The sequence below is a fragment of the Bufo bufo genome, chromosome 10 (assembly GCF_905171765.1).
Source record: "Bufo bufo chromosome 10, aBufBuf1.1, whole genome shotgun sequence".
Classification (NCBI taxonomy): domain Eukaryota; kingdom Metazoa; phylum Chordata; class Amphibia; order Anura; family Bufonidae; genus Bufo; species Bufo bufo.
This window is the reverse complement of record NC_053398.1, coordinates 81,925,719-81,948,227: the sequence shown is the minus strand read 5'-3', so window position 1 is coordinate 81,948,227 and position 22,509 is coordinate 81,925,719. Positions and strand designations below refer to the sequence as shown.

The 22,509-nt window shown below is 43.4% G+C and overlaps 1 protein-coding gene and 1 long non-coding RNA gene across 4 annotated transcripts in view; one reads left to right on the top strand and one right to left on the bottom strand.

Moving 5' to 3' along the window:
• Positions 1-15,381, top strand: part of RELA (RELA proto-oncogene, NF-kB subunit) — a 130,705-nt gene extending 115,324 nt beyond the window's left edge. For all 3 annotated transcript variants that reach the window (XM_040409478.1, XM_040409477.1, XM_040409480.1), the window contains 3 exons: positions 4,850-4,930; positions 12,244-12,303; positions 14,624-15,381. In XM_040409478.1, coding sequence (XP_040265412.1) covers positions 4,850-4,930; positions 12,244-12,303; positions 14,624-15,207 — 725 coding nt within the window. In that variant the 3' untranslated portion in view covers positions 15,208-15,381. The remainder of the gene's footprint in view (positions 1-4,849; positions 4,931-12,243; positions 12,304-14,623) is intronic.
• A 2,145-nt stretch (positions 15,382-17,526) lies between these two features.
• On the bottom strand, positions 17,527-21,382 carry LOC120980392. The gene is made up of 3 exons (XR_005774521.1): positions 21,371-21,382; positions 18,836-18,842; positions 17,527-18,147 (listed from the first exon to the last, which is right to left on the bottom strand). It is a non-coding gene; the product is annotated as an uncharacterized LOC120980392 (long non-coding RNA).
• Between the last annotated feature and the right edge of the window lie 1,127 nt (positions 21,383-22,509).

The following is a 22,509-nucleotide window of genomic DNA, read 5'->3' as shown; positions in this document are numbered from 1 at the left end:
GATAAAACTTACCAGGAAAGATTAAAGGACCTTAACATGTATAGCTTGGAAGAAAGACGAGACAGAGGGGATATGATAGAAACTTTTAAATACATAAAGGGAATCAACAAGGTAAAAGAGAAGAGAATATTTAAAAGAAGAAAAACTGCTACAAGAGGACATAGTTTTAAATTAGAGGGGCAAAGGTTTAAAAGTAATATCAGGAATTATTACTTTACTGAGAGAGTAGTAGATGCATGGAATAGCCTTCCTGCAGAAGTGGTAGCTGCAAATACAGTGGAGGAGTTTAAGCATGCATGGGATAGGCATAAGGCCATCCTTCATATAAGATAGGGCCGGGGGCTATTCATAGTATTCAGTATATTGGGCAGACTAGATGGGCCAAATGGTTCCTATCTGCCGACACATTCTATGTTTCTATGCTATATCTCGATATACATATATTGATGAAGTATATAGATATATATGTATATAGATATAGATCACTATATATATTCCCGCATATATATGAATCTATATATGTATATCTATATCTAAACTGGCTGTATGCATCTAAGCTATACGACACCTATATCTATATGTGAGGGACAATTATTTACTTTGTGATGTTCCTGGGGGTGTTTTTTATGGCCAGTGGAGTAGGGCAATGGTAACTTGCTGAGGCTGCCAGATCGTCAGAGGCAGGGGAACGGGCACACTGGTGGTCACAGGGAGGGAGCGGGCACAACATTGAATCTTTCCGCCCCGCTGCCGTCACTGGTAAGGTTCGCGCATGCGCGATCCCTCACAGGAGCCGCGGAAACCAGAGGAGAGAGAGAGAGGAGGGGGGTGCGGGCACACAAGGCTCTGACGTTTCGTGTACAAGGAGAAGCCTGTGCACGAGACGTCACCAACGGAGCCTGGTGGATGACATCAGGGTCACTTGACTCGCATCGGCCGTTCAGAAACACTGCAGAATAAATAATGAGTAAATTACAAATGTATTTATAATAATGTTATAAGCCACCATAACATAGATATAACTCGGGCAACCCCTATAAGCTGGGATGCACAACACCTCCTAAAAACAATAGTGTGAGATGAATTGAATCTACATCCGCATATTTTCACATTCACCAAAACCAAGTTATCACTGCTAGAACACAAAGGGAGAAAATATTATTGGTCCTTAATGCTTTAAATGTATTTTCACTAATGGGTTAAAAATGAAGTAACCTTTTTGGAGCGTTTTTCCCATTTAAAAGCGACTGTTAGGTTAACCCCTTAGTGACCAAGCCTGTTTGGGCTTTAATGACCAAGCCAAATTTTGGAAATCTGACGTGTCATTTTAGCTTAGAATTACTTTGTAAGGCTGGTTTCATACGGGCGTTGCGGGAAAATGTGCGGGTGCGTTTTTTCAGCGCGAGTGCAAAACATTGTAATGCGTTTTGCACGTGCGTGAGAAAAATCGTGCATGTTTGGTACCCAAACCTGAACTTCTTCACAGAAGTTCGGGCTTGGGATCGGTGTTCTGTAGATTGTATTATTTTCCCTTATAACATGGTTATAATGGAAAATAATAGCATTCTGAATACAGAATGCAAAGTAAAACAGCGCTGGAGGGGTTAAAAAAAAAAAAAAAAAAAAAATTTAACTCACCTTAGTCCACTTGATCGCGGCTCGGCATCTCCTTCTGTCTCCTTTGTTGAATAGGACCTGTGGTGAGCATTAAATACAGTTACAGGACCTTTGATGACGTCACTCCGGTCATCACATGGTACGTCACATGATCTTTTACCATGGTGATGGATCATGTGATGACCGGAGTGACGTCATCAAAGGTCCTGAAACTGTATTTAATGCTCACCACAGGTCCTATTCAACAAAGGAGACAGAAGGAGATGCCGGCTGTGCGATCAAGTGGACTAAGGTGAGTTAAATTTATTTATTTTTTTTAACCCCTCCAGCCCTATTTTACTTTGCATTCTGTATTCAGAATGCTATTATTTCCCCTTATAACCATGTTATAAGGGAAAATAATAATGATCGGGTCTCCATCCCGATCGCCTCCTAGCAACCGTGCGTGAAAATTGCACCGCATCCGCACTTGCTTGTGGATGTTTGCGATTTTCACGCAATCCCATTCACTTCTATGGGGCCTGCGAATATAGAGTATGCTGCGAGTGATGCGTGAAAAATCACTGCTCATCTGAACAGCCCCATAGAAATGAATGGGTCGGTATTCAGTGCGGGTGCAATGCGTTCACTTCACGCATCGCATCCGCGCGGAACACTGGCCCGTGTGAAAGGGGCCTAACTGTTTTGCACATCAAAGTAATTCTGACATTGTTTTCTCGTCACATATTGTACTTTACTTAGGTGGTAAAATTCTACTGATAAAATATGCGTATCTTTATAAAAAAAAAAGTGAAAATTTTCCTATTTTCAACTGCAATATTTCATACATACACAAATACTATTAAATATTTTTATCAGAAATATATTTCCACATCTTTACTTTATTTTGGCTGCACTTACAAAATTATTTTTACATATTTTTATTTTTTATTTAGGAGACTTTTTTAACATAAATTTAAAAATTTTTGAAGTACATATTTTTTCCTGCAACAAGCCAAGTTTGCAGAGGCTTATAAGTGTCAGAATAATAGAACCCCCTAAAAGTGAACCCATTTTAAAAACTAGGCCCCTTAACGTATTTATCTATTGGTGTAATGAGTTTTTTGACCCACTAGTTTTTTAAAGAAATGAATGCTAAGAAGGTGAAAAAAAAAGAAAATCTGTGTAAATTTTTTTTTACACAAAAGTATTAATTTAAAGACATATTTTTCCTACAGAGCACATTATTATTGGTCCCTGATGGTTACTGTGCTGAAGGCAGATCTTCAGCACAGTAACCAGTGCGCATGTCTGCGCCATTTTTTTTATTTTTTATTAGATGTGTTGGGGGGGCACCCTAATAACTTGAGAGACCTTACTGTGAGCGGCGGCCGGCTTTCAGTCTACACATGCGCCGGAGTTACGCCATCTTTCTTGAGGGTAAGGGGGGGTGGGGGTGTGGATCGGGACCCAGCTTAAGGCCAGAAGCGCTGGGAGACCCGATCGCTGCACCGGAGACTTTCTCCCTCCTCTCTTAGATGAGAGGAGGGAGAAAGTTTAGTGCGGGCAGCTCCGCTGCCGGCATTTTCTGTGATCGCCGTGATAAAGTGTATCACAGCAATCACGTGATCAGAGACCGCTTGTCACGGTCTCTGATCACTGCCCCGAGCCCTCAGCTACCTCCGGTAGCTGCGGCCACGGAGCTACAGCGATTGATTTTATCGCTAACTTGGGCTGAAGTGCCGCCGTAAAAAGGCGGGGCTCCAGCCCAAGGCCCCTTAGTGACCGCCGTAAAAACACGTATGGGTGGTCACTAAGGGGTTAAAGGGGGTTTCCAAGATTTTAATGCTGACGACTAGTGTTGAGCGTTTAAATACTGTACGGAGATTCTGCTCTGTATAGTATTCAAAAGTATAAGCTCCTCAAGTGAAATAACTTCAGTGGATAACTTTTAGACATCGATTTATTAAATTGGAAATCCATTTTAAAACAGGTATCCAAAGTCGGCTTAGATACCAGCTGGTACCTCTGTACCGAAGCAGGCTTTGGAGCTAAGTTTTAAAATGGTTTTCAAGTTGAAAAATCAAATCTCGAAGTTATTCACTGAAGTCCTGCGAGACTTCGATGATAACGAATTTGTCTCGCTGGAGCCCATACATTTTAATGCCTTACAGAGACAGATCTCTACAGCATTTAACTGAAGTTTGGAGCGAAGTGACTTTGGATCTAGGATCCGAAGCTCGCTTTGCTCATCCCTACTAGATAGGTCATCAGTATCTGATCGCTGGGGGTCGTACACCTGGGAACCCATTTGATCAGCAGTTTGAGAGGGCATCGGCTCTGCTATGAGCACCGCGGCCTTCTAACAGCTTTTCCTAGGCCAGTGATGTCACATGGCCTATGCGCAGCTCAGCCCCATAGAAGTCAATGGGGTTGAGCATGATACTAAGCACAGCCACTATACAATGTACGGAGCTGTGCATGGTGAGCACGGAGATGGCTGTGGTGCTCACAGGAGCACTTGTGTCTTCTCAAACAGCTGATTGGTGAGGGCCCCGGGTGTTGGACACCCACCAATCACATACTGATTACCTATTCTGAGGATAGGTCAACAGTATTAAAGTCTTGGAAATAATAAGCCTGTCTGCTCCCCTGAGAATTTTAAAAACTGTTGATGTCCCCTTTAAAATATCACTTTACATCACACATATTGTGCATAGTAGATTCAACCAAATTTGACCAGTAAGGCTGCTTTCACACTAGCGTTCAGAGCGGGTCCGTCTGATGTCTGCTCAGACGGATCCGCTCCTATAATGCAGACGTTTGTATCCGTTCAGAACGGATCCGTCTGCGTTATAGTTTAAAAAAAACTAAGTGTGAAAGTAGCCTGAACGGATCCGTCCAGACTTTACATTGAAAGTCAATGGGGGACGGATCCGCTTGAAGATTGAGCCATATGGTGTCATCTTCAAGCGGATCCGTCCCCATTGACTTACATTGTAAGTCTGGACGGATCCGCTCGCCTCCGCACGGCCAGGCGGACACCCGAAGGCTGAGCGCTGGCAGGCGGATGCATTCTGAGCGGATCCGCCTCCACTGAGAATGCATTAGGGCTGGACGGTTGCGTTTGGGGCCGCTTGTGAGCCCCTTCAAACGGAGCTCACGAGCGGACACCTGAACGCAGGTGTGAAAGTAGCCTTATATGTGATAAAACAGAAATGATTTGATGTTTTGCATTTTGTGTATTTTCTAGGTGATCTTCATCATATTGATGAAAAAAGAAAGAGAACTTTGGAAAGTTTCAAGCATATTGTAAAAAAAAGCCCTTTTGCTGGTAAGCATACATTTCTGCATTTGTTACATTCACTGTATGTATAGTAGTGCTGTTGATATGCACTTTCTCCTATGTACAGCATTATTTAATAGCTTAGGATGTATCTGATTGTGGGCTGATTATATATTTTTGACAACCAATAAAAAATATTTTGTGCTCTGATTTCTCGGTGAGAAGAACCTGCAGTTTTCAAGGACTGAGAACCTGACCATACTGCTCTGCCTACATATACAGCTCTGAGCGCTCTCCTTTCTTGCTCAGCCTCTCACTGTGTGAAGTGCAGTAGACTAGAGCCAGGGATTATTTGCAAATTGTTAATTTCTTTGTAATGTCATGTAATGCTATGTACTGCGCCCAGTATAACCATGTATGGATGGCACAGCCAAGTTTAACAATCCTGCCTTAGCCCTTGTAAGATGTTAGGTGTGGACTGGCTCCATCCTTGGCTCTATTCAGTATTGGCCATCTTCTTAGGCCAAAAAAGCTATAGAGACTCACTGATCCTGGCATGATCTACAAACAGAGAGGAGGAGTAAGACTAGAAAAGCTAGAGTCTGCATGGTAGAGCCTTGGAGTCTGTAAGATAACCTGATACCGAAATCTGTTAAGACTTTACTGCAGTGAGGGATTCTGTTAAGACAACCTTGCCAGTTGTATCTCTATAACCCTGTATCCCCAGTGGATTTTACAGCCACCATTGCAAGAGTAGGATTGCCCACTATCGATTCTGCAGGAAGAGACATGAGACAAATAGAAAAGAGAGAGGGCCATAACTCCTAACCTTGTTTAAGTTCGTTATCTGGAAATAATTGCACTGTGTACAGTTGGAGCTGTGTCTTGCTATTGCTGGTTGTAGTGCAATGTTTATTCTGCTACACCTGGCCTGGTTGCTGACTCCTGCACCATACACTGACTAATGCATTCTGGTATGAGAGAAAAAAATGTAGAGGGTTAATCACAAGACTTGGAACCCAATCCAAGAAGTCTATATAATTAGTTGCAGGGCGCCAGAGGAGGAAAGAATAGAAGTAAATAGGGCAAAGAGTTAGGTCGGGTGATTGATAGGCAGCCAAATGTGGTCGGTAGTGTGAACTAGTTCAACACATACATGGAGTAAAGGAGAAAAAAAATTTTGAACTGCCGCCTCTTCCTAAGACCTTTGAAGCGATCCAGGATTGGGAGGAAACTTTTTGGGTGTCTTGAGCTTTATCCCTCAAAATTTCCTCCCAGTGAGTGGAGACCATTATTATTTATTGATTTTATATGGATTATATGCATTTATATTTATTTATATGTATTGGCCCTGCATGGGTCCAAAACATGTTAGTACCATTGTGATTTTTACCACTATTTGATTTTAGTGTACGATACCCACTCAGGATCTGATTGCTCAGGGTGTAATCCCGTTTTGCACCCCTTTTACTGTTATCACCGCGATTAAGTGACCAAGAATTGGTCCTAATTTTCTATACCTCTAGTGTGATTAATATTATTGATCCGTATGGGTTGAATATACATACCTTACAGACATTGTCATTGTTATTTTTCCTGCCTTGACTGGCGCCTCACATTGTGGTCTCTCACTCTATTTTTTTCTCCTTAATGCATTCTGTACATCCTGCCTTGCACCCATACAAACCCTTAACATCACGGGCATCCCGACTACCATCAGGCAGGAGCCCAAACATCAGGGTGTACCTTTTTCTTTTTTCCACTACGTGGCCCAAGGGGTCAACGGTTTGAGACCCCTGCTGTATTTGACTGTTACTGTCTGAGCCATTACTACTTCCATCCTCTGCTCCCGCTCTTCCTGGGCTGCTGCACAAGCTTCAGGCTCTCCCTCTTCTTGAGCTGTCTAGCAGACAGTCTATGTGGGGCATTTGTGAAACTTCTAGAGAGGAGGCAAAGGCAGAACGATCTGCCTCGGCAAGCTATGACCGATACAGAGTGAGAGCTACAGTAGAAAAGACACTACCCCTGAGCCTCCAGCCTGAAGAAAGTCTAGCTTATGTAGCAATGAATGGGACAATCTCTGGATCAATGTGAGGTACAAGACTTGTTCTACCTTTTGTTAGAAAGAGATTGTCGGGTACTATATGATGTCCGAATAAACAATTAAGCTGTACTGGTCTATAATTACTTGGGGAAAAAACATGCATCCCTTTTTGAAAACTGATACCATCATTTTCTTTGCACCAGTTCCTTGGCATAATCTGTGCTTTTACATTAAAAGGGTTGTCTGCTTTTTAAATATTGATGACCTGTAGGATAGTTCATCAATATCAGATTGGAAGGGGGGCGACTCTTGGCACACTTGCCAATCGGCTGTTTGAAGAGAAGACCGGCTTGTGCTGGTTGCGATGGTGCGCAGATGTAATTGCAATCTATCCCATTCACTTCAATGGGACGGCTCCTTCCTATATAAGGAGCCGTCCCATAGAAGTGAATGGGACGGCCTAGGTGTAATTAGATCTGCTCTCTGCTGCGGTTACAATGGTGAGCAGAAGAGAAGTGCTGGTCTAAGCATGGCCTGTCCCACGGCATCTACTGTGTAGACAGGAAGTCAGTTCCTCTATTCATTGCTGAGAGGGCCTTATTGTCAGTCTCGTAAAGATAGAAAATGCTGTGGGATCCAGCAAGTCTCATCAGGGGTTACATGATTTAACTGTGGAAATAAGAGGCTGAAAATACACAATTACATCTATGTGCAGTAGGTTTATTAACTGATTATGTACTGCAAATGGGTATTAAAATGACTTACTGCTCAATGATGTGACCATGTTAACTCAAAAGTACAGTCTCCCTAGACTGTTTTCACTATAATCCAGTGTGATCAATCTTCCACCCCACCAAAACGTGCTTTTGCGCTGCTGGGATCGCCAGTTCTGCAGGAAGAGGAAATCAGGAACAAGATCAGCGGCAAAAGCAAATTTGGATTTCACAGCCGGGCTCCTGCTGCAACCGCCGATCCCTCTAGATGCCACATTCAGTGGTGACAGCAGTATTTAGGTGGATAGACAGAGGGAGGGGCTCCTTCTGTCTTACTACTGGTCCCCACCCAACACAATTGTGTGGTGCTAATTGGTGCTATGGCAGCTGGGGGGTCTAGCATTGTCCCCTAGGGCTGTCATGTAAATATGCCTATTAAATCCTGTCAGAAGTAGAGTCTAATAGGCTGCCTGTCTGTATATTATTGACAGGAATAATGCAGTGCAATACTTGAGTGATCAGTTGAGTGATAAGTTTCCTAGTTGAATTCCGGCAAAGGGAGATTAAATTTTGACAAAATAAAAAAATCCTCCTCTAAAAATGGTTTGTCACAAATGAAAATGAAAAAAGTACAGTGTGAGGAATATGGATTAATATTTACTGTCAGCCATGTCTCCACGCCCACCATTTGCTGAAAGATAGCAGAGGTAGTGAACTCCACAGGAGGGTCCTGCTTCAAAGCCCCAGCCATATGGCAGGGAACTTCTTGCAGGCCACCTTTGTTTACAATTTTACACCCCATTCAGACAGCATGGATCCTGCAGGAAAACCTCCCTGCAGGGGGTCTAAGCCATTCCCCAGTTCAATCAAATCTAGCAGACAGCATGGAACCGGCGATTTATAAGGAATTATGAATCGCCCGGCCATCACAGGTGCAAACCAGATACATATTTGTGTCCCGGTGGCCACGATGCACATGCCCATGGTCTGTTTGGTGAGATGCCAGGGAAGGGAGATATACATATCTCCCCACAGAAACCTAATAACTGTACCCTGCTTGGACTCTACTGGTAGCTGGACCCAGGTGGATCCGTTGGTCCCAGAACCATCTCCCTGTGACCTTCTGGCCTGGAGCTATGAACCCTAAAAGGTTTTGTGGGTCATTTGCTGCCAGTCCAGCAGAGGGGGGGTGGACCCCTCCCCAAAGGCTGGGAGGGGAGGGACTGGCTACAGTTTCAAAGGCTTGTGCCAGCAAGCGGGCGTGTCTTTCTCTGAAAGGGGGTCACATCGTGCCATGTGTTTGGAGAGACCTGGAAACTGCTGACATCACTGCCCTCATGTGACCGCAGCCAAGGACTATTACACAATCATAACCCAAAGGAACATTTATCTACCAGGTAACTGACTTGTACTCTGTGTAATCCTGTTTGTACCATATTACCTGTAACCTCAGACCACTGTATATATTCTTTGTGTGTATAGTGTTATCTAGTGTGCCCTTAAGGCTATTAAATATATAATTTTAGCTTGTGCTGTCTTGTATCTCGATCACGAATCCCCACGTCCGTGTTTCGGCTTATTTATAAGCTACCGCGGGTTGGCTTCTCACCCTATATAATCCCGTTAGCGGACCGGGCTTATATCAAACGAGAAGCTGGTGGCAATATACCCGGGCTGAGAGAGCGCTGTTTCACTGCGGCAGTGAAAAGGCTCTCAGCTTGTTGCCTCTCTGCCCGTGTGGACAGGAGGAGTCTGTGTAAACTGTACCAAGCTGACCTTACATGCTCCTCTGGGAGGGCGTAATGTCGTGTCTTAGTACCCAGTGACCATACTGCGTCCCGTGAGCTCGATGTAGTTGATGTCAAGCGGGCACGAGGGGTGGTATCCCTCACATACAGGTTATCACCATACCCTTAGGGTTCATTCACACGTCTGCATGAATGGGTCCGCATCCGTTCCGCAAGTGCGGACCCATTCATTTCAATAGGGCCGCAAAAGATGGGGACAGCACACCATGTGCTGTCCGTATCCACACTTCCATTCTGCGGCCCCGTAAAAAAGCTAAAGCATGTCCTATTCTTGATCGCAGTCACGGTCAAGAATAGGCATTTCTATCATAATGTCGGCCATGTGCGGTCCCCAAAATGCGGAATGGCCGGTGTCCATGTTTTCCGGCTCTGCAATTTGTGGACCGCAAAACACTTGCGGACGTGTGAATGGACCCTTTTAAGAGTTTTCTGAAAATTAAGTTATTGATTACCTATCCACAGGATAGGTCATAAATATTACAGTGTCACCCCTACTGATCAGCTGCTTGAAAGAGGCTGTGGCCTCCTCATAACATGCCAAGTTCAGCTCCATTCATTGTATAGCAGCTGTGTTTGGTATTGCAGCCTAGGCCCATTCACTTCAATGGGACTGAGCTGCGCCTAGGCCATATGACTGGTGAACATGCTGTCACTGGCCTAGGAAGAGGCCGCAGCTCACTGAAGTGCTGCAGCCTCTTAAAACAGCTAATCTGCGGTGGTGCGGGGAGTCGGAGTCCCACCGACCAGGTATTGATGTATCCTGAGGGTAGAACATTAAAATTCTAGTCCGAGAAAACACTTTTAATGACCTGACCTATAATGTATATCATGTTGTTTAACCCACATGGTCAATGCCAAAAAAAGCTGTAATTAATGTGCCCCAAAATGGTGCCATTGAAAAATACAACACTCCCACAAAAAACATGCCAACATACAGTTATATTGATGGGAAAATAAACGTTATGGCTCTTGCAATGCAAGGATAAAAAATAAAAAAATAAGGATAATATTGCAATATCTTTGGAGAGAACCTGTCATTATGAAATGCAATGCAGTCTACAGGCAGCATGTTATAGAGCAGGAGAAGCTGAGCAGATTGAAGTATCGTTTTGAATGTGTAACTTGAAAATCTAAGGCTACTTTCACATTAGTGTTTTTGCAGGATGTCAGGGTTCAGCTAAAACGCTTCCATTACTGATCACAAAACCGTCTGCGTCCGTTATGAACGGATCCGGTTGTATTATCTTAAAATTAGGCAAGAGTGATCAGTCATGAACTCCATTGAAAGTCAATGGGGAACGGATCCGTTTTCTATTGTGTCAAAGAAAACAGCTCCGTCCCCATTGACTTGCATTGTGGATCATGACGGATCCGTCTTGCTCCGCATCCCAGGACGGAAAGCAAACATCAGCATGCTGCAGTCTAAATATCTGCTATTTTTTATTTCATTGTTTGTAGGGTAGGTGTTTTCAGTGACTGACAGCTATCAATGGTGATGTGTTGGAAATGGGGGGAAAAGTTTCAAATTTTGGCACAAACCAGACCTTGCGCCAAAGGTTATGATTTTTATTTATTTTTTACACCTGAAAACTGGCTTGGAAGCTTAATAGACCTCCCCCATAATTTTATAATCAAAAAGCAAACTAAAATTAAATTTACTGACCTACATTACTTATTGTCAGGTATTACTATATGGAACAACTTGTTCCAGTGTAAATTTTTGAGGGCAAATTTAAAATACATTAAAGGGATAGTCCCAAGAAAAATATTCCACAGTTTTCAAACCAGCACCTGGATCTGAATACTCTTTTTTTCATTACATGCAATTACAAATGTATTATAACCCCAGAGTTAGGCTACTTTCAGACTAGCGGAACGGACCTCCGGCAGACTGTTCCGTCAGGTGAACAGCCTGTCGGATCCGTCCTGCCACTAGTGAAGGTGTGCCCCCGGACTGCCGCTCCATCCCTATTGACTATAATGGGGGCGGGGCGGAGTTCTAGCGGAGGCACAGCAGCGCACGGCGAGGGGCTGCCGGAATAAAACTACGACATGTCCGACATTTATTCCGGCAGCCTCTCATAGTGCGCTGCCGTGCCTCCACCGGAACTCCGCCCCGCCCCCATTATTCGTCAATGGGGACGGAGCGGTAGTCCGGGGGCACATGTTCACTAGTGCCAGGACGGATCCGACAGGCTGTTCACCCGACGGAACCGCCTGCTGGAGGTCCATGCCACTAGTGTGAAAGTAGCCTTAGGCTGCATTCACACGTCCGTGCTGTGTTGCGGACCCGCAAATTGCGGATCCGCAACACACCCGCCTGGCATGCCTATCTTTTTGCGGAGCTGCGGACCCAAAGATCGGGGCCGTGCTCCGCAAATCCGGACAGCACACTGAAAATAGCCTTATTCGATTAAATCTATCTGTATAGCCCCACCTGCTGTCTGCTCAGCTTTTTTTCTCTTCCCTGCTCACTGAGATGGAAGCATATGCGCCGTTCCATCCTTCAACTGCCTCCAGCTGCAGAATACAGGGGACGTGTCCCTTCTCGCGTTGTGATCTAAGCTGACAGCTCGAAATAAATCTAGCAAAGCAATGGATCTATGGATCCATGTGAGGTACAGGGCTGGTTCTAGCTTTGTTTGAATGAGGTTGTCATGTACTATATTATGTATGTTTTCACTTTTTTATATTTGATAGATAACCCCCTTTAAATGTGATTTATCAAAGTGAAAAGTCTTTAGTATGAAATTTGTGAAGCAGACTTATAAACAAGCTCTGATTTCTACTTTTTAGCAGGTGAAGTGAAGAGCCAACGAAAAATTGCTGTTCCTGCACGCAACTTTACAAAGACAGGTGTGTGATTTTGATACATGTAGTTTTCTAGTAGATTTATTGTAGGTATTTAACCCCTTAAAGACGAAACCTATTTTGGCCTTCAGGACATAGACCCATTTTTCAAATCTGACACTTGTCACTTTGTCACTTAACTTTGGAATGCTTTCACTTATCTAAGCGGTTCAGTAATTTGTTTTTCCGTGACACATTGTACTTTATTAGTGGTAAATTTCAGTTGATTTGCCATTTTTGTATTTTTCCACTTTTAAAGCTAGTTTCACACTAGCGTTCAGAGATTTGGCAGGCTGTTCCGGCTAGGAATAACCTGCTGGTGCTCTCTGGTTCTGACATTGCTGAATGCTGCCTGAATGCCCGCCTGCCCTATTAACTATAATGGGAACTGTCCCCACAAATATGCTGAGTTCAGTCTGCAGAAGCGTCAAAGATTCTTAACTGTAAGAACGGCGGGTGGTGATCGGAACTGGGTGCCTGCTGAAATCATGGGTGCCTGCTGAAATCAATCAGCAGGCACCATGTGACCTCCCCCGTATCTGCGATCGCTGCGGATTAACCCCTTCTATGCCGCTGACCGCGGCATAGAAGGGGTTTGTGTTTGAGTGAGCCCATTGAGTCCCCGCGCTGCTGTGGTGGGGACTCTGTCTCAGAAGGCAGCCCGATGCCGTGCAGAGGCTGCCCAATGCCTTGCACGGCATTGGGACCTGCCTTCTACAGGAGCCGAGGAGATCCAGCCTCAGGCTGAGTCTCCTAGGCAACCTGTTAGTGTTTGACTCCGTGTCATACACTTACAGGCAATGCATTACAATACAGATGTACTGTAATGCATTGCAGAGGGCATCGGACCCCCAAAAGTGATCAGAAACAAAGTAAAGAAAAAAAAGTTTAAAAAAGGTTTTTTAATAAAATTAATAAAGTAAAAAGAAAGAAAAACAGGGGGAAAAAATGGCATTCACAAAATGATCCAAACATGAAGTAGACATATGGGGAATGTAAAGTAATAACTATTTTTGGAGGTATTACTATCTATTATAAAAGTAGAGAAATTGAAATTTGCTAATTTTTCCAACTTTTTGGTAAATTTTTAATTTTACCAGTGTCATGAAGTACAATATGTGACGAGAAAACAGTCTCAGAATGGCCTGGATAAGTCAAAGCGTTTTAAAGTTATCACCACATAAAGTGACACATGTCAAATTTGCAAAAAATGGCCTGGTCCTTGAGGTGAAAAATGGTCCGGTCCTTAAGGGGTTAAAAGTAAAATGACATTAATGCTTATGAAAACGTGTAGAAATCTGAGTCTCATTTCCTTCTGGGATTCATGGACTTATGTATTTTTTTCAACCGTATTAACGATGTAACTATGTAATTGGCCGGACAAATACCACTGCATTCTGCTTGTATACTCTGACTAACGATGTGGCTACTTAGTGTGGCTAGCCACTTTGCTTCTTTGCAAGGGAAGGTTTCTCTCTGCTGTAATCTCCTTCACACACTCCCACCAGCTGTAGTGTGATCTCATAACACTTACCCTAAGTTCACACCTGAGCGTTTTACAGCGCGTTCCTACGCGCTGTAAAACGCACAACAAGGAGAAACCAATGCTTCCCTATGGGAATGGTTCTCACCTGGGCGGTTTACAGCGCGTACGATCGCGCTGTAAAACGCCCGACGCTCAAACAAGTACTTGAGCTTCTTTGGGGCCTTTTGTCGCGCGTTCCCGTACATAGACTTTCGGGAACGCGCGACAATGGGCGTTCGCTTGTCTCTGTATGCACGCTTGTAAACGCCCGTACAATCGCGCATACAGAGCGCTCCTTTCAGAACGCTCAGGTGTGAACCCAGGGTTACTAATTCTTGTGTGACCATGCCGCAGAATATCTCCTGTCAGGACAGTGTTTCACTGACCAAAGTGAGACTTCACCGGTGAGAGGAGACTCTGGTCTCAGTGAGACACTGTGCCAACAGAAGGCACAGCGGCGTTCTTAGGGAAGCAAGACTAGTTGGATTATATAAGCAGCAAAAATTTTTGTTTTGGTGACAGGTCCTCTTTAACATGGTTGTGCCAAGATATCAATGTATCCCCTATCCTGTGTGGATAGGGGATAAGCATCTGATTGGTAGGTGTCTGGCCTTTGGGACCTCCACTGTTCAGATTCTATACTCAACCTGTGGGTAGAGGATAAGTTAATATTCTGGCACAGTCCTTTAACTACGGTAGAAGTGACTGTATATGTCCTATTATAGGCTGGGAGTATGCTTGGGGGGAAATTTGGTTACTTTTCACAGTGCTTCTTGACAATAATTATAATCTCTTTCTTAGAACCTTTACAAAGAAACACTCAGATGTCAATGCAGATGACTCCCTCAGGCTCTCAGTACCCAATTCCAATGGTAAAAGTGGATACATCAAATCCAATGACCCCCCTCTTCACTGTAAATGCTAATGATTTCAGCAGCCTGGGATTCTCACCTCTACCTTCTGCACCACAGCCTTCAGCATCAGTCGATGAACGTCTGGACTCTATGTTGGGCTACCCTTCCTTTACAGATGATGGAAATCTCGACCTAGTAAACATGCTGCAGAATGACCCTGACAGCCATTGTGCAAGTCTTAGTTCTATTGACAATAGTGATTTTGGACAACTTCTGAGCGAATCTCAGTCTTCAAGTACTCTTTCACAAGGTCTTCATGAGCCTGGGACTAGCCAGAATACCCTCATGGCTTATCCTGAATCTATTGCTAGGCTCATGGCTGCTGGAACCAGTGAGGAGGCAGGTGGTAGTGAGAATTCAGAAAGGCTTGAGAATGCTCTAATTAATGGGATTTTTGATATGCAGCAGGGAGAAAGTTTAAATTCTTTTTTGGATCTGGACTTTGCATCTTTCATGGGTGCCATGAAATGAAATGTATTCTTATGAAGGCACTATACTCAGCTCAGTAAACATTGTGCAATATACATTCGCCTACCTGGATCTCGTGACAACAGTGGCCAACAGAACGGTATTGGTGTTGTGTTGGTCATACTGGAACTCAGACTGTGCTGGCCCATTAAAATTTGAATGAGTTTGTGAAGAAGTTTTTGCTTTTGAAAAACCACCATACCTTCTGTAAATCATTGCAGAAGCTGGACATTCTTTAAATTTTCAACAGAAGGCACAGTTTTAATCAACTAGGAGGCTTTTTTTGCACTGCTACACCCAAATTTTACCATTTGGAGTGCAGACCTTTGAATAAATATTTCTTAATTACTTTCTGTCTTCATCATCATATCCCTCGAATAAGTTTATTGTATGCACTGGACTTCTACTGTCTCAAACAGCATGTATGATATATGGTATATATCAGTCTTATAAATGTTTGGTGTTCTGATTTGTAACAAACCAGTATATTTCAGTCTCATGATGTAGCCTATTTTTTTTACTTTTTCTAGTTGAAGCTTTTAGAGGTTTACTTATTGAGATTAGCTGAACTTTTCTAAATAAATCACTAGTACTCTTCATATTTATAAAGCTAACCCCAAATGCCGTAACCTTCTAATTGATTCAGATCATGAAATTCAAGTTTAAGCGTTCCCTAACTAGATCTATGGGTATGGTAGCGGCCTCTTTTAAAGGTGTTCTCATCTCACTGTTACTGCGGTGAGAAGACTCCAAACCTTTGCCACCATGCGGCCAGTTAACAGCACTGCGGGCCTGTACTGTGCTGCTTCCGTAGGGACCTATAGTGCATGGGGGCTACCCAAACAACGTAGCACAGCAGGCTATGCTGTTTGCCAACTCTGGAACCAATTACCATAGAGTTTGGACTGAGGTTACAGTGGTTTCAACATACAATGGTTGTCCCGAAACCAATTAATATTTTACCTAAAGGGACCACTGTACATGCTTGTTGACCTACAATCATGTAAATATAAAAACAAATGTAAATATAAATGTTATGTTAATTCAAAGATAAAGGTGATGCATATGACTCATATAATTATTAACAAATAATCCAAATATTTCCTTCAGATATTGGCTGCTTTGGCAGAAAACAATCTACTAGTTTCTGACAGACTGTTTTTCCAGTGTGGAGCCTGCATATTCAGTCTGACCAATCATTGCGGACAGTGTCAAACTCTCTAAGGGGATAGGTCTACCTAGCTTGATGTAGTTCTGCAGCTTCTGGTCTGTCTCCTCTGCATCCTCGCTGGCTTATTTGCGCTATTTTCTCTTTCCCCAATGAGGCTTCGGTCAGAAAACTCTGACCATCGGACCAGCCTGGCTCTGCATGATGTTTTAGGATATAATCATATCTCGAGACCACATAATAGAGTTCATTCCAGGCCAAAGATTTCAGACTGAAACATCTTCAAGAAGAAGGTAGCAACATAGGTCTGGAGGAAGCGGGCCAGAAGATGCTGCACTACATCAAAGTAGAAGAATCCCCCTATTGACAAGCCTGACTGTTCAGCCACGGTGTGCAATTGTTGGACAGCGTTACACTGAATATACAGACTCCATCCCCAGGGAATTTCTGCCCCAATGGTCACCCTAGTGTACCATATAAAGTGGCAAAAGAAAGAGGGGATATAACTTGTGAACAGGAGGTCCAGTTCTAATAAAAAAAAACGCAGTACATGGGGCAACAGTGGCAATAAAACAAGTCTTTAAAGGGATTCTGTCACCAGGATTAACGATATGGAGATATTTATATGTGCCCATTAGTCTTAATGCAGTGTTTCCAATCATCCCTCTGTTTATGACCTGTGTGCCTTATATTCTTATAAAATTCAATCCTATTCATATGTCAATCACCTCTGTCAGGAGCCCAAGAGGTTGTCCCACGATCTCCTGGAGCCCAGCACCGCCCATCGATCCGGAGCCCAGCACCGCCTACTACTTTATATTCAATGCACTATCCTGACGTCATGTGTCTGCGCCCGTGCGGACTACTGGCATCGGCTTCCACTTGTCCGCTGCACATGCGCCAGCTCCCTGGTCAGGATAGTGCAGTGAATATAAAGTAGTAGGCGGTGCTGGGCTCCGGATCGATGGGCGGTGCTGGGCTCCAGGAGATTGTGGGACAACCTCTTGGGCTCCTGACAGAGGTGATTGACATAAGTAAGATCGATTTTTATAAGAATATAAGGCACAGAGGGATGATTGGAAACACTGCATTAAGACTAATGGGCACATATAAATATCTCCATATTGTTAATCCTGGTGACAGAATCCCTTTAATTGGTAAAGCTCACGAAAGGTCCTTTTAAAACATAACTTTTCTTAATATAATTATTTTAATGAATTAAGTATGTTTAAACGTTTTGTGAGGCACGTAACGTACTATAATGTATCACAGTCCATCACACAGGGTTTAGATGGGAAACTGTGTAAGCGGGTTGTGGTGTGTAACACGATCCAAACCACTTGTCATGTTGCCGGGCCACTTGCTAGGTAGGCTGATGCTGTTGAATCAGGTTATGGCTTTTACAGGCCATGGAAGCTGTATCAAGCCATTATTTTAAATGAAAAATTTATTTAGGGTCATTGTAGGGCTAGTTCAGCCACTTTACAAACTACACATTTTATGCATATGTTGATATTTTCTTAAGTTACAATTAAAGGGGCTGTGTTATCTCATACATTGGTGACATCATTGTCTGAGATGAGGCAACTCCTTTAAGTTAATTAATAATTCTGTGAAATGGTGCTTTCAGCAGTGGGTATCATGTATACAGGTGACATCTTTTTTCCCATGTGTTTAACCCTTAAGATGCTATGGCCAAAAGTGACTGCTACAGGATCCCAGGCCTGTCATGTCTGTGCCAGACATGATATATTGCAGTGTATTATGGAAGTAATCTATGTACCCTAGAATGGTGCCATGAAAACTAAACCCCCTCCCACAAAGCAAAAAGAATAAATTATACAACTATACAAGAATGTGTCGAGAAAACATTGGTATTACAGTTATGACGAACTGTATAAAATTTATGTTTTAGGTCTACATATTTCAGTGTTTTGATCTGTGATTTTTATTAGACTTGAGTGAATTGAGCTTCGGACATCAATCCGAAGTAGATTCGTTCAAACACTTTATTTTAATGCTGTCCGGAGACCTGTCTCTATACAGCATTAAAATGTATTGTCTCCTTGGATGCAAAATTAGTTTCAGCCGGTCACGCAAGACTTCGGACTATGAATTCTGCATCTTTAAAAACATTTAAAATTCAGAATCCAAAGTCTGGGTTTGATACCGGCTGATACCTCGATACTAAACCAGACTTCCGATTTGCTATCTCAAAATGTTTTTTAAAGACTCAGAAGGTATTATCAAATTCATTCGCTGAAGTCTCGCGTGACTTCAGCAGAAACAAATTCTGTGATCCGAAGCTCTATTCGCTCAACACAAATTTCTATCAATGATTGGGAGCCAAAACCCGGTGTGGGTAAAAAACACCGAACAGGTGCAAATCTTTCAAATATACCCGATCTCAGTGTATCCTCCACTCCTAGTTTTCGCTAACAATCATTGATGCAAATCACTGACCAAAACACTGACGTGAACTACTCCTTATATTGCATGGTGTACCATGTCAAAACAGATCCTGAAGGCAGTGGTATAAAAATTATTTATACCAAAATATCTGTACCCCTAGGTATTAATATCTAAATGTGGGTAAATGCAAAAAAATATCACCGCATACTGGTCAGATTAAGTGATACATTCTCTGTATACGATGTTTAAATGATCAAATATTGATATGTCCTATTAAAAAAAATAAAAATTCTTTGCATGAGTTGTGCTTTTTCACCTGACTGCAAATGGTAGACTGGTGCTCGTTTCCTAAATATTAAAATACATTTTTCTCAATTAGGCCCCTTTCCGATGAGACTAGTTAAGGGTGTGCAAACAACTTTCAGGATACAAACTGGGTGACACTGCCCAGATTCCTCTTTTAGGTCTCTGATCTCAAGTCAGGTCTTTTCCCCCACTGTCGGTGGTGCTCTGCTCTAAAGTCTTCATATACATATCCCACAAAAGAAAAACACATGAGCGGTGTTGGGGTAAAGACTCCAATGCCGGATGAGCAGTGGATTCCGAATGAGAAAATGTGAGTACACAGCAATGCGCCTGAGTACTAAGTGTTTCTAGATTATTGAAAAAAGGAAGCAGAGTTAGTAACATAGTACATAAGGCCGAAAAAAGACATTTGTCCATCCAGTTCGGCCTGTTATCCTGCAAGTTGATCCAGAGGAAGGCAAAAAAAAATTTTTTACCCACTTTAGGGGAATAAAAAATTCCTGTATATAATATAGCCTGTAAATATTATTACGCTCCAGAAATACATCCAGGCCCCTCTTGAATTCCTTTATTAAACTCCCCATCACCACCTCCTCAGGCAGAGAGTTCCATAGTCTCACTGCTCTTACCGTAAAGAATCCTTTTCTATGTTTGTGTACAAACCTTCTTTCCTCCAGACGCAGAGGATGTCCCCTCGCCACAGTCACAGTCCTGGGGATAAATAGATGATGGGAGAGATCTCTGTACTGACCCCTGATATATTTATACATATTAATTAGATCTCCCCTCAGTCGTCTTTTTTCTAAAGTGAATAACCGTAATTTTGATAATCTTTCAGGGTACTGTAGTTGCCCCATTCCAGTTATTACTTTAGTTGCCCTCCTCTGGACCTTCTCCAGCTCTGCTATGTCTGCTTTGTTTACAGGAGCCCTGAACTGTACACAGTACTCCATGTGTGGTCTGACTAGCGATTTGTAAAGTGGTAGGACTATGTTCCCATCTCGGGCATCTATGCCCCTTCTGATGCAACCCATTATCTTATTGGCCTTGGCAGCAGCTGCCTGACACTGGTTTTTGCAGCTTAGTTTGCTGTTTATTAAAATTCCTAGATCCTTTTCCATGTCAGTGTTAGAGTGTTTTACCATTTAGTATGTACGGGTGACTTACATTATTCCTTCCCATGTGCATAACTTTACATGGTGACCACAGACCACTTCTCAGTTCCTATGCTTCCTGGCTGATGTTTTGGTCACTTTTGAATGCTGGCGGTGCTTTCACTCTAGTGGTAGCATGAGATGGAGTCTACAAACCACACAAGTGGCTCAGGTAGTGCAGCTTATCCAGGATGGCACATCAATGCCAGCTGTGGCAAGAAGGTTTGCTGTGTCTGTCAGCGTAGTGTCCAGAGCATGGAGGCGCTACCAGGAGACAGGCCAGTACATCAGGAGACGTGGAGGAGGCCATAGGAGGGCAACAACCCAGCAGCAGGACCGCTACCTCCGCCTTTGTGCAAGGAGGAACAGGACGAGCACTGCCAGAGCCCTGCAAAATGACCTGCAGGCCACAAATGTGCATGTGTCTGCTCAAACGGTCAGAAACAGACTCCATGAGGGCCTGACGTCCACAGGTGGGGGTTGTGCTTACAGCCCAACACCGTGCAGGACGTTTGGCATTTGCCAGAGAACGCCAAGATTGGCAAATTCGTCACTGGCGCCCTGTGCTCTTCACAGATGAAAGCAGGTTCACACTGAGCACATGTGACAGAGTCTGGAGACGCCATGGAGAATGTTCTGCTGCCTGCAACATCCTCCAGCATGGCCGGTTTGGCATTGGGTCAGTAATGGTGTGGTAGCCCTCCATGTGCTCGCCAGAGGTAGCCTGACTGCCATTAGGTACCGAGATGAGATCCTCAGACCCCTTGTGAGACCATATGCTGGTGCGGTTGGCCCTGGGTTCCTCCTAATGCAAGACAATGCTAGACCTCATGTGGCTGGAGTGTGTCAGCAGTTCCTGCAAGACGAAGGCATTGATGCTATCACTGGCCCGCCCGTTCCCCAGACCTGAATCCAATTGAGCACATCTGGGACATCATGTCTCGCTCTGTCCACCAACGTCACGTTGCACCACAGACTGTCCAGGAGTTGGCAGATGCTTTAGTCCAGGTCTGGGAGGAGATCCCTCAGGAGACCGTCCGCCACCTCATCAGGAGCATGCACAGGCGTTGTAGGGAGGTCATACAGGCACTTGGAGGCCACACACACTACTGAGCCTCATTTTGACTTGTTTTAAGGACATTACATCAAAGTTGGATCAGCCTGTAGTGTGTTTTTCCACTTTAATTTTGAGTGTGGCTCCAAATCCAGACCTCCATGGGTTGAAAAATTTGATTTCCATTTTTTAATTTTTGTGTGATTTTGTTGTCAGCACATTCAACTATGTAAAGAACAAAGTATTTCAGAAGAATATATAATTAATTCAGATCTAGGATGTGTTATTTTTGTGTTCCCTTTATTTTTTGAGCAGTGTATATACCTGGGGGAGAGCCATGGCAGATACAAATATATAGATGTATGCACTGCTTACACACATCCATATATATATATATATATATATATATATATATATATATATATATAGTTATAGTATATACATCCATATAGATGTTTGGGGCACATCTACCTGCATGTACATATACACAATATAATTCTGGGGCATAAATGGACAGTAATAAGCCCACCTGCCTATGGATATATTATACATAGAGATGTATGCTGACAAGGGGGCATACATACATCTCCATGTATACACCCATACCACCTGGACCGACCCATGCAAAAGGGCCAATATACATGCATATATGTAAGGGCATATATACATATATATTTAAACCCAACACTTCCCTCAACAGTCTGGACGGATCCGTCTGACTAACTTTCAGACTTAGAATTTTTTCTGAAAGATAATGCAGACTGATCCGTTCTGAACGGATCCCATCGCTTGCATTATAGGAGCGGATCCGTCTGTGCTGACACCAGACGGATCCGCTCCGAACGCAAGTGTGAAAGTAGCCTTAGATATCTGACTTCTTTATTTGTATTATAAGTTTTATAGATATATATGTAGTGGTTTTATAATACGATGAGAATAAATTAAAGAGGAAATCTGTATGTACATTTATTATCAGATATACGCCAGTATTAACCACTTCCCGCAACTGTAACGCCGAAAGGCGTCATTGCGGCGGCTCCCCCAGGCTACGCTAACGCCAATAGGCGTCATCTCGCGTGAGCCGAGATTTCCTGTGAACGCGCGCACACAGGCGCGCGCGCTCACAGGAACGGAAGGTAAGAGAGTTGATCTCCAGCCTGCCAGCGGCGATCGTTCGCTGGCAGGCTGGAGATGTGTTTTTTTTAACCCCT